General features: G+C 30.3%; 1 protein-coding gene across 4 annotated transcripts in view; it reads left to right on the top strand.

Moving 5' to 3' along the window:
- Nucleotides 1–2,831: 2,831 nt before the first annotated feature.
- LOC139528266 (LIM domain kinase 2-like) overlaps nucleotides 2,832–18,562 on the top strand; it is a 31,575-nt gene continuing 15,844 nt past the window's right edge. The window contains exons 1-2 of one of the 4 annotated variants that reach the window (XM_071324160.1): nucleotides 2,832–3,084; nucleotides 14,265–14,400. In XM_071324160.1, the coding sequence (XP_071180261.1) occupies nucleotides 2,975–3,084; nucleotides 14,265–14,400 (246 nt within the window). In that variant the 5' untranslated portion in view covers nucleotides 2,832–2,974. Of the gene's footprint in view, nucleotides 3,085–6,429; nucleotides 6,603–13,256; nucleotides 13,537–14,264; nucleotides 14,401–17,773; nucleotides 17,959–18,562 lie in introns of those variants that run through there. The other 3 variants (XM_071324163.1, XM_071324164.1, XM_071324166.1) reach the window with 3 other exon arrangements.

The following is an 18,562-nucleotide window of genomic DNA, read 5'->3' on the forward strand; positions in this document are numbered from 1 at the left end:
AAACAAGAACAAAAACTGGAAATCTAGACTATTGGAACAACAAAGAGAATTCAGGGATTCGAACCTAAACAGACAAGTCCTTAGCTTTAACACATTTATCTTAACTACGAAACCTCGAGGCTACCAACTCATACTATACAATGACCTATTATGTATATATAAAGGTACAAGCCATGTGTGTTCGTTGTACCGATGAACCGATGTATATCTTATATTCATTTATATATATAAAATAGACTTTTAAATCGTAACCGATTGGTAGCCCAGAGGTTTCGTCGATATGTTAATGTCAGTAACAAGTTACAAAATTTATGGACGGGTTCGAATCCGAGTAAAGGCATATAGAAATTACAAAAATTAAAGGTAAGTTTTTAAAAATAATTCCATTAGTGAACAGAAATCAGGAAATTAGTCAATTCAAACTTAATGATATTAGGCACACAAAGGAAACAATAGAATATAATCTGGTGAGTCCATTTCAGCGACGGATTTAGGAAGCGTTGATTCTAGAAAAAGAATCCACGGTAAATGAATAGGCTGACGTCACCACAATGGTTTAATTAAAATGATCCGCCCACCTTTCCTAATTGATTTAGAGTTGTCGTTCTTTCATTTCAAATGCATGGTCTTTTCAATATCGGTTCTTCGTTGATCGTTCATAGTCGAGTTTTGGTCGCCTTCCCTACCTGTCCTAATGTTTTCAAACTTTGTTTTCTAGGTACAGCCTCTAGATGTCTCTGAATTGACTTATGTTTGCTTTTTCCATTTTTACATATTTTTAAAGTATATGTTATCCTGATCTTTTGGTCGACCAGCCTTCTTCTAATTCCAGAAATCTTGTTGACTTGTGTATGCATTTTTGATTTGATCAGGCCAGTATCTCTTTCTTCAGCGGATTTTATTCTTTTTTCGGTTTTGCACTTTCCTTAGCTGAAGTGTCGACAGAGCATTTCCGTGAAGATATTTACAGTACTCATCATAATCAAGATTGTCATATCAAGTTTTTGCAGTTTTTCAGATAATATAGACTGGTTATTGTGGTAGTGTTCTAAGTTTAGTTTTTCCCAGTTTATTTATTTTTTTCGAACCAATATGGCCGTTTTCTCCATCCACAATTTTCTACATAAGAAAATGTCTGTACCAAGTCAGAAATGACAGTTGTTATCCATTCGTTTGATGTGTTTGAGCTTTAGATTTTGACATTTGATTACGGACTTTCCGTTTTGAATTTTCCTACTTTTTGCGGTGATAAAAACTCTGACAAGAGCCATTTTCGATCAATTTTCTGGCCATTATATTGTGTTTAATATAATTTTCATTGATGCTTAAGTATTTAAAAAAAATTGGAATATTGTATAAAAGCTCTGTTTCGGCTCAGTATGAAGAAACTTTGAAAGGTTGAAAGCCTCTTTTAATAATAGATTATCTAAACGTATATACTGTGACATATATATTTATACATTGTATTCAATAAACCGGCTCCAAAAATAGTCGGTAACTGCTCAGTTCACCCATAACTGCAATATTTGCTGCTTTTTTACTTACCCCAAGTATAAATTTACAAAAACTTACGTGAGCTTTCTCTACTATTGGAGTCTTCCTTTCCTTTTAATTTTAATTCTAGACTAGCAATGTATGATCAGAGACATATACACACATATATATGTCTATAGTATGATGTGAAAGCTTATCTAATATGATTGGGTCCCTCAAAACATAATTATAAAATAAATAATACAAGATTCAATAGTTTATTATTATTATTATAGTCTCACCACATAAATACAAGTATAAACATGAACACAATACAATATTAAGTACACAATATAAAAATTTAGAATGCATGTGCCATTCTAAAAGAACTATGAGAGATATAGATTCCACCACTGCATCGAGTGTAATACGATATTTATCCACTCGAGACAGTTAAATTTTCAATTTTAAAGTCCGAGCCGCCTCGGCGAGGACTTTAAAATTGATAATTTAACTGTCGAGAGTGGATAAATATCGTATTACACGAGATTTGGTGGTGGAATCTGTTTCTCTAATGATTTTCTAACATTATGCAGGCAAACTTATTCCTTCTTTTCGAATGATCTGCAAAAAGATGTGTTCTTTCTATGTGACGTCGTCAGGCATGGTCGCCTTTTTTCATGTCGTCACAATAGGAAATTCAGAGGACAGCAAGAAAATTCGACGTCACAATCGGATTTTAACCAATGAAGTACTGAGATCAAACGAACCACACGTTGATTAAATTTTTTTATACAATGGGTGCAGAAAGGGATAAATTGACGAAGAATTAGAGAAACTGTTATATACAATTATTAAACATTAGAATTCAAACATAGTTTTGTTATTTACACAAAATTTAAAAATGCAATATCACCTTGCGCATTCAAAGATAAAAAAAAGATTTAAAAAAAAAAAAAAAAATAAAAAAAAAAAAAAAAAAAAATAATATAATTATTATTCAACAGTATAAAATACTATTTCGTCGCAATAAAATATCATGGCAGGATTTGGCAACAGAACTACAAACATTTTCATTTTTGAACAAAAATATAAATTTTTCATCATCTGATAAAGTTAAAAACATATTTTAAAACTGATAGTGTTGATAACTCATATCAATAAATAAAGACTGTCTTAGATCTTCATATAATGGACATGTTAACATTTGAAAGAATCAATAATAAAGATAGTTGAACAACTAGTTTATATATATATAAAGTGTATTTAAAAATCAATAATTATGAATACTACAAAAAAAAAACATACATATTCGGAGGTTGCGGTTTCTCAAAATAGCGGGTGAGGGGAGATAATTCAAATTTACTAAACAGTTCTCGAGTGTGGAGGTTTGATCAGATAGGGCGAAAATGTCGAAAGATGACTCGCCAGGTAAACGAGAAAATACCTGATTTTGTTCATGCGATAAATTAAATATAGACATGAACTGCATTTCTGAAGAATGACTTCTGTCGGGGAGCAGGGACGAATTTGTGCTAAGTGTTCTAAAGGAATAGAGAGCGAATGTTACGTACAAGCTTTGAATTTCGATTGGCATCAAACCTGCTTCAGGTAAATGTAAACATGATGTGTTACCACAAATTAAGTGTATCAGAATTTAGAGAAAACAAGGTCTCATTTGTAACCCTCATTTGTTTGATATCTTAGTATCAATAAATTTAAATTATCTAAGTTAATTTGAAGTTAAAAAGTATTATGAAGATGTCTTCAAAATTATCTTCTTCCTTGTTTGATATGGATTGCAACAATTTTGAATACATCATTCACAGGCACTTGTTTCTATCCATTGGAAGAACCACTATCAACGTATATTTACATACGTTGATAGTGGTTCTTCCAATGGATAGAAACAAGTGCCTGTGACATCATTACATATATGTACTAAATATTTGTATTGTTGTTATATTCTGTGGAAAGCTCATCAGAGCGTTTATTTAGGTTGTTTGCAAATGTGCTGCATCAAAATAAAGATTTACCATCTTACATAAAATTGAAAATGGAAATGGGGAATGTGTCAAAGCGACAACAACCCAACCATACATTGTAGATCAGACAACAAATGGGTCTTCAATGAAGCAAGAAACTCCCGAACCCGGATTCAATAATACTACAAATGTCATCAATGTACAATGATGTAGGCATATTCAGGAGACTACCGGCAAGTGGGAAATTTCCCACAATTTCTCCATTTGAGCGGGAGTGGGTCCAAACCCAGGATAAAGGGGGTTCCAACCGTATGTCCCCATTCAAATGCATTGATTGTCCAAAAAAAAAAGGGTGTTCCAACCCCTGGATCCGCCACTGTGATGTACATGTACATTTTAAATGTATATCATGTCTATAACACAATAAATTTATTGGTAAATCAGTCCAGATACATTGTAGCTTTATACATTGTATTCAAACTGCATAGCTACAATGTTCACTTGACCATGATATCTGATGCTAAAAGGCCCTGGGGAGATCACTTTTAAAAAATAATTTGTAAACATAGTAAAATGGCAAATATATTGTTATAATTACATACATGTATACACATGGTGTGTTAGTGACAATACATGTACAATGCACATTCAGTCCAGTCAGTTCCAGTCTGGTTTGATTTTGATAACTACTTAGGAGTATTCTGGCTTTTATCTGTTTGATTGTAATGGATTGTAGGGGGTCTCATGAAACAAGGTATAACTGGTATTCACCTATTCATTACAATTGACCTTTAAATCGACCTTATTATTCAATAAATCAAATGATCATGATGATATAATTTAAAGCTCCCTGTATATTTTTTTACGTCACTGTACAGATGTCATACCTTTAGTGAATGTTTTCCTTGACGTAACTACACTTTGTATTAAAGCTTATAAACTTCATAAATAGATAAGATTTTTATATCAAATAATATAAACATTTTGTTTGCTTTTTCAAGTGTTGTCAATGTCAATCGATCATAACTTCAACTCTCTTGAAACATTTTTAAAGTGTGTTTCTGGCCTAGATATCTTTAACCTTAAAATCAAATTCTGTAGATTTTAGTCTTTATGGTGCCTTGTACTTCTTATACCACATGTTTTTAATTGCATTTTTCAGTCATATGATCAGATCAGAATATTTTTATTAATTTGTTATTTGTATCATGAAACTTTTACACAATTGGGCCACACTTTTGGTTTGCCCAAACCCTACCCAAAGGTTGAGACAGTGGGTAGGTAGGTAGGCCTTTTTCTTATTTTTTCTTCAAAAAAACAAATTGAAGTATCAGATGTTTATAAGTCTTCATGCCTATTTGATTAAAAAAAAACTTCTTCAAATCAGGAAAACAAAAGAATTTAAGTAGGCAGCTTTTTTCTGGGTAGGTAGCGTTTGGGCAAACAAACCTATTATTTATTATGGCCTTGTTTAAGTCAAACTGCTATATTCTTTCAACACTATTTTTACTTTTTGCAATATACATGTAGATGCAAAGTTGATGACCATGTTTTTATGATTTGCTTATAATGAGAGTTTTCTACCATGGATGATTAAGTTTTCAAGCATTTGCTGCTATCTGTCGGATGGTCTTTTCAAGTTAAAATTTTGGATTAAGGTAGTTCACCATGATGTTGTACTTGTGTGGTCAAATAAACTTGAAATTTTTTTCACCAGGGCTCAACAATAACGCTTGTCTTATTGTCCAGTACCGGAGGAAAAAAGGTTGTGACAATTAAAATCATATCAAGCTTGTCCGAAGGGACAAGTAAAATCATTCTGTAGAAAATAAATTCAATTAGATTTTGCAGGTCTTTATTGTCTCAGACTTAAACATTATGGGTTTTGCTCATTTTTGAAGACATACATTGCTTAAAATTCACTTGATTTGAAACCTGTTAGATAATTGTCTCATTGGCAATAATACCACATCTCAATAATGTTGGTATCTTGAACCCCTTTATTGTTAGAGCTTCCTTTGTAGCTGTTGGGAGGTGGTTCCACTCTAGTACATGTTGTATAGTCTGAGGACATTATAATGAATGATTAATATAAACTAATCTACAACTGATTACTGGCTTCCAAGAATTTTATTTTGCATCCTTCTTGATAACACATTAGTTTATAAGATATACAAATGTATATATGGTATATACATGTAGATATCAGGCTAAGTCAAGTTTATCATGTTTCAGTGAAAACTTTAAAATAATGTTGAGTTTACAAATTTCTAACTAAGGTATTTTTATTTTCATAAACAATAGTGAATTATGTTTGTACAATTCCCTGTTATGTTAGTTTTAAATGTGTGTCGGGTACAAAATGGATATAATCCAGTCCATTATTAATTTAATCTTTTTATTTATTTACACCTGGCCAGGTCTGAAACGGAGAAAAACAAAAACCAGATATGCATATATACAGCACGTGTAACCTGCCTAATCCGACACCTGAGTGTTCCATCATCCTGCTTTAACCGACTTTTCATGGTCCCAAAATATACGTATCCTTGCAGAAAAATCCTGAGTATTCCGACATCCTGCTTAATCTGACATTTTTTTCTAGCCCCCTGTGTGTCAGATTACAGAGGTTACACTGTATAACTTAAATTTATTTATTTACACCTGGGCAGGTCCGAAACTGAGATAAACAAAAATAAGCTCTTCATATGCCATGTATACCTATCATGCCTACTACATACACATACATGTAGTTGAAAGATTTAAGTATTGGATACTTGTAATAGACCCTGTTTAACATTATGACACCTGCTACAGAATATAATTAACATTCTTGCGCTGTAGGTGTTTTAAGAAATCAAAGTTTTAAAAACATGCTCCTCTACGTATGTAAAAGTCAGAACATATCAAATTAAATAAATAAACAGTTTTTGATTGTTTTACTATATGTTTACATAATTGTGGTTGTGTCGCCAATTTGAAGTAGGAGTTCCGTCATTAGACTTTTTGCTGACGTTTAAAGACAGACAGGTATATTTTACCTGTATTTCAGTACTGATTTGATCGTAATATTTTGCAAGCTATTTTGAATGAATTTCAAAATTTTTCAACAATGAAGCCAGATAAGAATGGATATTCTAAATGGTAAGAAATTATTTTATAGCTTCACGTATTAATTGAAGTATTTTCATGATTGTCTTTAGAAAATTTTATATTGTCAGACCCGTTATGAGAAATTATTTTAGATTACAATATTTTTTATCAATTTAAATTGAAAATTTAACTATTTATTACAATTCAAATTCTTTTTGACCACACAGTAAAAATTTACATTTAAGGGCTATAACTGTATGTTTTGACAATGGTTTTGTTAATTTGTATATATGTATATATATGCATATACTATATAAATATGTAAACAAAATTGTGGTTAAAATATTCTAAAAATGAGTTGACGCAGAAAATGACTAACAATTCTGTCTAAATCAGGTTAGGCGTTGGTCACCGTAAGTTCAGATTATAATGTGTGCATTTATCATAATTATAATCTTGGATGATTATCATGCAGAATAAACTGTAATCTAATTTCTATACTATACACTTTATACTAGTACATACATGTAAATGTATGTTCTTTTATTTTGATGATCAATGCATTTGAATGGAGACATATAGTTGGAACACAGTCCCCCTTTTATCCTGGCATAGGATCTCCCTATATTGCTGGATCCGCCCCTGCAGAGAGTAAGAGTTAATTGAACATAACTATATATATATTGTGCATATTGTTTGTCAAAGGTATATATTTTAAATGTTAAGATTTTTGTTCATTGATTAAAATTGTTGTGGTTAGGGGAATGCTATCAATGTGTGAGGTTTTAAATTCCTATCTCATACTTCATACATGCATTATATAATCAGTTAGATCTATGTGCAGACAATGGAAATATTTACAATTCATGAATTTTTATCAAGTATGTCATATTGAATTTTTATCAAGCATATATAGTCCATTGAATTTGGTACTCTTTGAATGAAAGTATTTTTATATACATGTGTTATAAAATTTTCATACTGACTTACTGTATCAGATACAATATACAATGTATATGTAGTCTATGAAAAATTTAACAACATAATCAGGTTTTTAAAACAATAAATTTAATGGTGTATTAAGAATTAAAAAGATTTGATTGATATGCTTTGTGGTAAACCTATATCAGTTATACAATCTAAAATCAACACATCCCCACCTACAAACAAATGGACACATCATATAAATAAAATTTATATCTTGTACATAATATTTGATTTATAGGAGTATATAGATAATTTTGTACACTAAACTTTCATTCATCAATAACCATGTTAAACCACAAGTAAGTTATTTATATTTATGGATAAAAGATATGGTTTTTATTTTGAATGTGACAGCTACCCAGAAACAGAATAATAGTTAGAGGTCATTATATTGACTTCAACAATAGAGTAGTATCCGCATCAAATGTCTGACTGTAAATTCCTCTTGTGTCCAGATAAGATGTTAATTAATTCAACATTAAAACATGTAAAAAGGGATAACCAAATTTTCAAAGTTTGATCAATAAAAAAATGTTTACCAAACTAAATGTTCTGTTCGTAAAATGCTGATTTATTGTCTTACAGAGATCATACATGTAGTTGAACAGGCATACTGTGTAAAAACACTTAACATTTTCAATCTAGGGGCCCCGTGTAAGAAAGGATCCCAAAAATAACATAACAAAGCACTGTGAATTTTGCTAAAAGTCCCCAACAACATATTAAGTGGCTTGTGTTACTGAGCCCTGCTAACACGTTTCTCTGCGTACAGTACATTATAATGTTACATGTACATTCACTATTCACCCTGATGTTCTGACATGCTAACTCAATTAACAGTTAAAAAGATATAATTTGATATGTTCAGTAAAATCATAGTTTACTTAGGAAATCTGTCTGTGACTCTTTTCACAAAATATCTAAGGTGAAAAAGAATTGAAGGTCCATGAACCTTTTTGGTACAACATAGGATCAATTTATATAGTTACTTGTTTTAAGAAAATAGCTACTGCACGTTAATTGACACTTTAAAACTGAAAAAACAACAGGATGCTAGTACGTAATTTTTAAGAAGGCTTTAAGTTAACTTCACCTTTCCGTTGTGGTGAGGTTAAGAACATGTACATGCAGGCAAATAAGGAGGAAAAATTTACAAATACATGAATTTTTATAAAGTTATCTATAAATTACATACAACTTAATTGCGGTATTTATTGTTTGTTTAGCTTTCTAGACATGCCTTATAATATCTATACTATTAAGCATAAGAAGACCTCATTTATGTCGCTTCTCTTCCTTCCACAATAAATTCATCATCATGCCTCTGTGTCCTACATACCACATATAGTCGCATTTGTCATGCATTCTTATGATCATTCAAATTGGGTTTAATATTTTGGAAGAAATAGAAAAAAAATGCATCCGGATATTGTTTCCGTCATTGGACGAAATTTTAAGTCCGACTAGACTTCCTGTTTGCGTTTTTCCATACTTTGAATACACAAATACTATGAATAAAGTGTATTTGCTATCTGCTATTATTTTCAAATTAACTATCCATGGCGGGCACAGAGTTTATTAAATAGAGAGGATATATATAATATGTCAATGACCGCTGTATATCAATTAGTAAACTGTGAATTGATCTATGAGTAAAAAGAAAATACACTTTATGTATAGTTATGAATATTTATAATAAAATACATATAAACGCTAACTTTATTTAATTAATTGAAAACAAACCAAATGGGAATTTTGGTGGGAAAAAAAGAGGAGATGGGCTAGAAAAACAATTGTCATATCCCAATGTACCTATGACTTTTGATACCTTTTCTGAAAGTTTCCAGTCATAAAATCTTTTACAAAAATTCATCGGGTCACTAAGTATATTAAATAGAGAGGGTCTCAATAATATATCAATGACCGCTGTGAATTATTTAATAAACTTAGAATTGAAAGTAAAAAGCAAAGACACGTTATTCATAGTAATTAAATGTTCATACTATACTAAATGTATGTTCATATTAAAATAAATAGAAAACCAAATTGTGGGAAATTTGGGGGAAAAGGTGGAGGGGTTAAAAAACAATTGTCCTGTACCTAAGTACCCATAACTTTTGATACCTTTCCTGAAATTCTCCAGTCATTTATCATCCTTGCTTTAAGTATTTCAGTTTCGGTTATTTTTCGAAGAAAACAAAAATAAAGACGTACAGATATTGGACTGACTTTTTGAGAAATATAAAAGAATTCCGCTGCCCTTTAGGCCTATTCTAAAATTAAACATAATTCGCATAAGTACTTGGGATAGAACAACTATTTTCTGTTTTCTGTATACTATAATCATGTATATACTATAAACAAAGTGTATTTGCTTTTTACTATCAATTCCAATAGTTTACTATCCATGGTGATCACTGTATTATTCTGTATAATACATACATAAACTTTGAATAAATTGTATTTGGAAAAAAATGTGCCCACTCCCCAAGTACCTTTGACTTATGATACCTCTCCTGAAATTCTCCAGTTATAATTTTTTTTACAGTTTTCATACGCTCTCTTTCCCGCGATTTCACAGGTGAGTTCTAGTAAATTTTAAATTGGGTATGCAAATTTCAGATGTCTTAAATTTTTTGTGAAGTTCACAGTATTACTGTAAGATGAAATTCAAATGACCATTGGTATTTAAATAACCAAAATAATTTGCTGCTTCTTTATTTTTTCCTGTTATTCAGAAGAATGAACGCATTGAACAAACTTTCCCCACAATATTCCAAAACTGTTTCTTTGGAAACAGACAAGTTGTCATGTCTAAATAAAACATAGAATCAAAACAACTTCTCATTTAACTCAACTAAATTTATAGTAAACTATATATTACCTAAAAACTGGTTATGAAAATATCAAAATGATGAGTTGTCTTATTTCTTTGGAAGGCCAAAACTGGTTATGAAAATATTATATTGATGAGTTGTCTTATTTTGTTTCAAGGCGGCTAAGGGATATTATTTTTAAATGATATATATGATTCACTAGCCTCACAGACTAAAAGTTTTATTTAAAATTAGATTAGAGGAAGGAAATATTTCTTTTCATTGTTAGTCATACAGGATCAAAAGTTTCACATGTTCAATTTAATATGTTGTATATATGCTGTAGATTTTCAAATTTATGGGAATAGCCTTCATGGCTTCTTAAAAAATTTTCATGAACTTTGTGTATGGTAAATGTATTTAACCTTTGAATATAACTTTAGTTTTATATACATGATATATATATATACAGCAAAAAATTGCTTTGGTAAATGATTGGGGGAAAAATGATATTGATTAACTATATAATCATTATAATAGATGTTTTATATAAATGTGCATCTGCAATTATGTGAGTCACAATGGTGCCTCCAATTTTTTTTCATCTTTCAACTTGCAGAAATTTATTTTGAAAGTTTCCATAATTCAAAATAAAAACAACCAAAGATTAATAGAAACACTGAATTTATATAGTCTGATACAATAATTGAAGCTCAGAGTCCACTCATGAGCAGCTTTGAATAAACAAAAGATTGCAGACTTCTGAGATCTGTTGTCAACAGTTCCCTAAATGACAAAAAGTATCAGGAAAAGACATACACATACATGTACAACAAGGTTCCTGACATCTGACTTCCTATTTTTACCTATAAATGGGACATGTATTTTATCTAGAGGAAGTTTAATACAGACAAAATCTCTACTGTACAAAGGTAATGAGGCATATTACAAATCCACAGCAGAGATTTTCTTTGAAGATTGGTTAAATAAATTGTGGTTTGTGGTAAAATATATTGTCCATAAAAATGTCAGATATATCCATATAAAAGATAAACCTTATGGTTTAACCTGAGTAACCTAAGGTATATGTAACAAATAAAAAAGAAAGTCCTATCAGTTCAACCCTAAATTAACCTTGAATATATATAAAAAAAAAAAAAAAACTTTCATTACCCAAATTTATACTAAACTATTGCATGCACTTGTTACAAAAATCAAAGATATAGGTAATATAAAAAATGCTTGAAACAGGTGCCTGAAAAATTTAAGTAATAAATAATAAAAAAGAAATACCTATGGTTTCACCCTTATGTGACCTTAGATAAATTGTCTAGTACATGTAATTAATAAAAGGTGAAATGCAGGGTATTGTACTTCTGACCAGCAAACTCATATTTTAGTATATATATTTACCATGTAAACTTCCCATTGATAAAGTTATCACAGAAATAATATACTGTAAACATTGACTCATTACCTACTACAAATTATTGTTTACCTTCTATTTATGTTACAAGTCACACCTGTGTTAAGTCAGCTTTTTATTAACTGATTAACATATTTTGATATTTTGTGTTTAGCTTACTTTATTATAGAGTAGATTTCATTGACATATATTATTAGTTACATAGTGTGCTAGTGACCTTATACAGTATATATGGGGTCAGTAAATTCCATATGTGGTGAGAGCGAAGCCATAATATATGTAACAATTAAGTATCTTTTATTAAAGATCAAAATATAGATTTACTACTTCAAGTAATTGTTTGTTCATGTTTATCATGTATATAATTATAATTATGATGGTAAACAATATTTAATTCTTCTTGTCCTTGATATCATATGGAATAGTTGCCACTGGACATTACTAGTTAACACATATATATGTTATTATTATTCATTGTTTTTGAAATGTTTAAATGAAAGTCTGATTTGGGGTTTTCAGTTAGAAAATCAATTTGAGATTATTTTGGATAAATCTTTCTGTAATTGAGTTTTTGTTATTCCTATGTTTAATAATTTGATTGTGATTTATAAAGCCCATGGGGAAAATCAAATTTAACTATTAAAAGTAGATTCAAGGTGACCTTTACACATATTATTCATGTATTTAAGCATCAAGGGTAGTCATGTAACATCATACCAATGATAAAGTATAAGAAATAAATTAGGAAAATAGTATTTATAACTAATTTTGTCATACATTGTCATAGGTACATGAAAATTATGATATAAACTAGTGGCTCTTTTTGGTTACAGAACATTTTGAATTGAAGGTTGAAGCCAAGGTTTCCTTAAGTTTTAAATTTAAATCTGGAAGATGGACCACATCAAAAAAGTTTTTCAACACCTGAGCTCCAAAAAATGTGCTGACTTTGAAGCCTACATTTATGATGAACTTTTATGAAAAAACTATTTTTGCTTGGCAGTTTTTGAAATATATCCATTTACCTTCTTAGTAATTTATGATTAAGTTGAAATTCTAGGCCATATTTTAGTCAAAGTCAAACTTGTCCTTTAAAACATTTATGAAGAAGTATTGTGAATCTCAAAATTATAATAAATATTTTAAAAATTTAAAAACAATCGGCAAACAAAATGTTATTACAATGTATTTACATACATATGTAACCTTAAAGGAATTTAGAAAGTTGTATGCATAATATCTGTACTGGCCACTGTTTCTAAAACCTATATGATAAATGTATTTGATTTACCATAAATTTAGTATTTTATTGGAAAGATAACAACCTAGATTTTCTACTAAATGTTATTTTTATTGGACTTTCTGTATCTTGTATCATTATTTGGATGAAATAAACCTTTCCTTCAGTCTAAAACTAAGTAAAAAGATATTTAGGTATGAATATAAATGAAAAGTTATCGAAAAGTACAATATACTATTTGAATCAACATTTACATGATTTAGTTACAAAAGAATATCTGTTGTATTAAATTCCGTCTGCACTTCAATTTGACATGCATGCATGGGTGGTGCAAACTATGCACATTGTTAATCCGGAAACACTACTTCAATGTTTTGTGTTTAAAATAATGATGTCATTACGAAAAATTGATAGGAAATAGGTGGGTGAATTCTAAAGAAGTCATGTTTTTTCCTCTTTAATCATTGCATAAGCATGCCTTGTAAATGTTTGTTTGAATGTGGTTTCTTGAAATATGTATGTATTGATCATGGCGATCTATTTTTGAAAAAATATTGTTAAAATTGATAAAATTTTGTTTATTTTTTTGTTTGAAATTTTAAAGTCTGTTTTAATTGTTAATTCTATGGAAAAGCAATTATATATTGTTAATTCAGATATTATTGAGCTGTTTATATTTATGCAAAAAATGTGACTTTTGGGGGTTCAAAATAGGAAAAAAATATATAAATTCAGTATAACTAAGTGTCAGTTTTTCCTTCACACTAACTTTTAAAAAATTGCATTGATGAGATCTTCCGTCTTTACCAGTAACCTGTAATTTGCAATAATACATGCATTAATTTCTGAATTTATATAATACTTGTGTTAAAGTTAGCACTGTTACCTTAAATAGGCTGCATAAATAATTGTTTGATCAGCAGGGTTAATTTTTGAGGAAATGACCACTTAATTAAATGATTTTTTCAATTGTCCATTATTATATACAAATGACAACATATATACTCAGTATTGTTAAAATGTGGATGACTAACAGCATAAAGTGTGAGAACAATTATATTTTGACATGATGACCAATTTATGTCACAAAACAACAAAAATTAGCTGATTTGTCCACAGATAATATTGTACAACAATATCGGTTAAGAATTGTATCTTTTTTATCCTCAGGCCAAAATATTTATATAAATCTACAACATATTTGAATGCAGTTGTTAAAGTATGAATATGTTTTATAATCTTAGGTGCACAAAATGTGACAAATGTTTGACTACTTGGTACTTTGAGAAAGATGGAAAATTATACTGTAAAAAGGACTACTGGGACATATATGGAGAGGCCTGTAATAGATGTGGTCTGGTAATTACTGGACCAGTTATGGTAAGTTAGAGTCTTAGACAAAGTACTACTGGGACATTTATGGAGAGGCCTGCAATAGATGTGGTCTTGTGATCACTGTACCAGTTATGGTAAGTTAATTTGAGTGTTAATGCCAAAGGACTAGGGATTATGCATCAAGAGTAAAAGGTCTGTATTTGGATGTTTTGTGATGACATCTTGGAATATCAATGTAAGTTGTTGCTAAAAGTACTATAGATGGTAAGCATGGTAAGTTAGAATCTTTGACAAAGTACTCTTGGATTAGGCATGGGCTGGTTAAAGGCCTGTATTTAATTGCTGTTCAAATACACAAAAGAATAATGTAGGTAATTGAGCAAGTCATTATAAGTTGTCTATGACAAGAGAACTATAAGCAAGGCATGTTGATTTACAGGACAGGTATTTAGCATCTATAATAGGACTGTGATAGAGGTGGCTGAGTAATAGCTTGAAAGTTGTCTTATTAGCAATCATACCAAATCTGGTTTTACAAGGTACTAGGTTAGTGTCTTTTCATGACAAACAGAAAGACACTTTAAATAGCAAAAACAATCTGCAAGACATTATAAACAGCAAAATCTATCAACAAACACTTCACATAGCAATAAACAATAAACTAGACTTTAAATAGCAAAAACGATTGGCAGGACACTTTAAAGTGCAAAAATCTCGACAAGACACTGTAGCACAAAAGATTGGCAGGACTCTTTGCCCTTAAATGATTATTTGTGTTTTAGGCAAAAACTGAAAAAAAGAGGGAAACTATAGGAGAAAAGATTCAGCTTTACCAGATTAACCAAAAAGATCTTTGTCATTATATCTACTCTACCGGTAGTCCACTATATACCATGTATTCCTAGGGGAGCAATGCACACTCTTATGTGCCTCTGGTTCACTTTCCACTAAAATTACTGGAGCAATTATCATAATACTTTTTTTTATCGAGAGAAAACAATGATGCATTATCAAGTTGCAAGTGTTCTTAATAATAATATCTGATGCATAATTAACTTGATTATCAACTTTTATGTTTTTTCCTGGTGATGTTTTAGCACTATCTAAATATATACCCATGTGTATCTGCGATCTTGGTAAATTGATATAAAATGCATTGAGATTATGGTTACCATGGTATTTTACAGAAAATTTCCCAAAAAAATAATTTAACTATAAATATGAGTAGTTTGAACATAAATTTTGATGATAATCCTAAAATTCATTTCGTATAAAGATCTTTGGGGTTTCCAATCTACATTCAGTTTATTACAGATATATATCTAACAAGGATGTTTTCTTTATTTGCATTGTTTTGTTGATACTTAAATAGAAATACTTTAGTAAATCAGTCAGGAAAAATAAATTAGAAATTTAAAAAATTATAACCAAACACTTTCAGTTTCTCCTTCCTTTTTGAATCATAATTATTATATATGGCATTGATCAAAGTTGTTGGTCATACAAGGTGGTAAAATACAATAGAATTGGGAAACAAAATGGGGAATGTGTCAAAGAGACATCAAACCAAACGGGGGCAAAGAGCAAATAAGAGTTCAAGGCCACAAATTGGTCTTCAGCAAGGCAAGAAAGCAAGCACTCAGATGCTGATATCAGCTGCCCTTTGGACAAAAATATGTACTATTTCAGTAAAAATGGCTGTCACACTAAACTCCTTTAGCCAATGTTAAATAACAAAATACTCAGAAATATGCACAGTAAAATTTAGTTTAAAGAGGAAGCCTTAATGAGGATCGTGTCAGAATAGGTAACAGAAAAAACTAAGGAAAATGGCAATCAGCAACTACTAGCAACTTGATTTGTATTTGTGAAGCTCTCTAAAGACGATCAATCTTTAATAAACTTAGGTTGATTGGCAAGAATGGAACATTTGTGGCACATATTTCCCCTTCAAAATCTAATTTTCATCTCATTGGAATCCAGTGCATCCCAATGAGAAAAAAAATTGGCTGGCAATATTTCAGATGGGACCCTTTCAAACTATCCTCTTCAGATCAAACAATTTCACTACCAGGGGCAATCGTTGTTTCTGATTTGATCAATCTTCTGTAACTCTACCAGGGGCGGATCCAGCCATTTCAAAAAGGGGGGGTTCCCAACCCAGGAAAAAGGGGTGGTTCCAACTATATGTCCCCATTCAAATGCATTGATCGTCCAAAAAAAAGGGGGGTTCCAACCCCGGAACCCTCCCCTTGGATCCGCCAATGCTCTACATAATCTACCTTCCAAAATCCTTCCTTAATTTCCTTTTCAAACCATTTGTAGTATGCAATAGGAAATTCAGGTCTTAAAACTCAAAACACAAGAATTTCCATAATCATGATATGAATTATAATTGCAAAAAAATATATACAAGGCAGTCTTGACATAAACAGTTTATATAAACAATGGCTAAATATAGATAAAATACCTAAATATACAACCTATTTAGTTACTCCCACATAATTATTGGTAATGTATGCCTAATTATTCTGTAACTGTCAGATTTCATATAGTATATAGTATACAGACAGGATGTTTGTGTGAGATTTATGTTTAAATTCATTTCGAAACTGTTCCAAAATTTCAAAACTGGAGAACTGATTTCAGGTTAGTTTTTTCTGCTTATTTTTTTTAAAGATATTCAGCATGATTTGAGTTAATTCTGATAAAAAATATAGATATTAGATTTATCTCTCGACCAAAAAAAAATCCCTTTTTATTGAGACAATTTTTGCATATATATTTGCAAAATAACTTAGGAAGCTCATTAGCAACTAATAATGAATCTTTTAGTTTGGAGCATTTTAATAGTTAATGAAAAAGGCTAAGTATTTGTTGTGTCCTGGAGAAATTGGTGTTGTCCATAAGATTCCAGGCCCGTTGCCAGGAATTTCCAAGGGGGAGTTCGTTGGACTCATGAACTTGACTTTAACAGTCACAATTTTAACAAAACATTGACTTTAACAGTGCTTATTTGATTTCAAGGGGGGGTTCAAACAACCCCCCCAAACCCCCTGGCTATGGGTATGGATTCAGTTCCTATAAATAAAACACTAAAATAACATAAAACATGCAAGAAAAGTGTCCTAACTAATTATGCCTTATAAATTTAAATCAAAAGGTGTTAAATTAGACAGATTTGGTTCCTCTCTTTGTATATAACTTTTAAAGGTGTAGAAGCAATAATCTTAAATTTTATAAGAACAGTTTTTAAGACATTTATTAAGTAGACAAAAACATAGATATAAAGTCCCATACTATCATTGTGTATTATTTCATGAAAGGGATAATTATATCATAATTTAGTAATTTACTATTAAAGTATGTGTGAAAATACATGTACTTCTGGGGAATCAATATCATTAAACAATTGATTTAATTATATAACAATCTGTCATTGTCAAGAATACATGCTAATTAAAAGATCATTAATTGGTTGGTCAAGACTAGACTGGACAGGTACCTAGAGTGACACCCCTTTCCTGCAGGATGTGGTATTTGTAAATGTTTTAATTGGGGAATTTTCTTTTGTGTATTGGTGTTGTTATTTGAGGTGACCTGGTGAGTAGAATACTTGAAATTTCCTTTACATGTTGATTTCTATAAGATTTTAAGGTTATTATAAGTTTCACAAGTAAAACTTATACACAAGTACTAAGTTATTTTCTTGCAATTTTCTTGCATTGGTTCAGCTTTAATATTGCATAAAGCTTTAGAAAAATATTGCAATTATTGAAATTGATAATATTTGTCATATAAAACTGTTAAGCTGATATTATTTACTGTAGATTTTTACATGAATGCATTCCATATATAACTAACTTTTGAGTTTGTGTGTAGAACCACTCTTTTGATAATGAAAATAGAATTGGCCAATTTCAAGAATACTGTTCAACATTTATATATGTTGTTGGTTTTAATATGGCTGTTAAGCCTTGTTTTGGTTACATTGAATTGTTTATATGTGCAGTTTCAATGACTTTCCTGCTTATCTCCCTTGATCTGTGGTAATATTTTATATTTTGCCATCAGTGAAATAATATATTATTGCATACAACTTTGGTAATGAAATGGTTCTTGTGAAGTTGACAGCTATTTACATATGTACATTGAGTTTGAGAAAAAATAAAAAATGTTATTTTATATCACATGTTTATGAAGGATC

Source organism: Mytilus edulis, chromosome 6 (genome assembly GCF_963676685.1).
Source record: "Mytilus edulis chromosome 6, xbMytEdul2.2, whole genome shotgun sequence".
Lineage (NCBI taxonomy): Eukaryota > Metazoa > Mollusca > Bivalvia > Mytilida > Mytilidae > Mytilus > Mytilus edulis.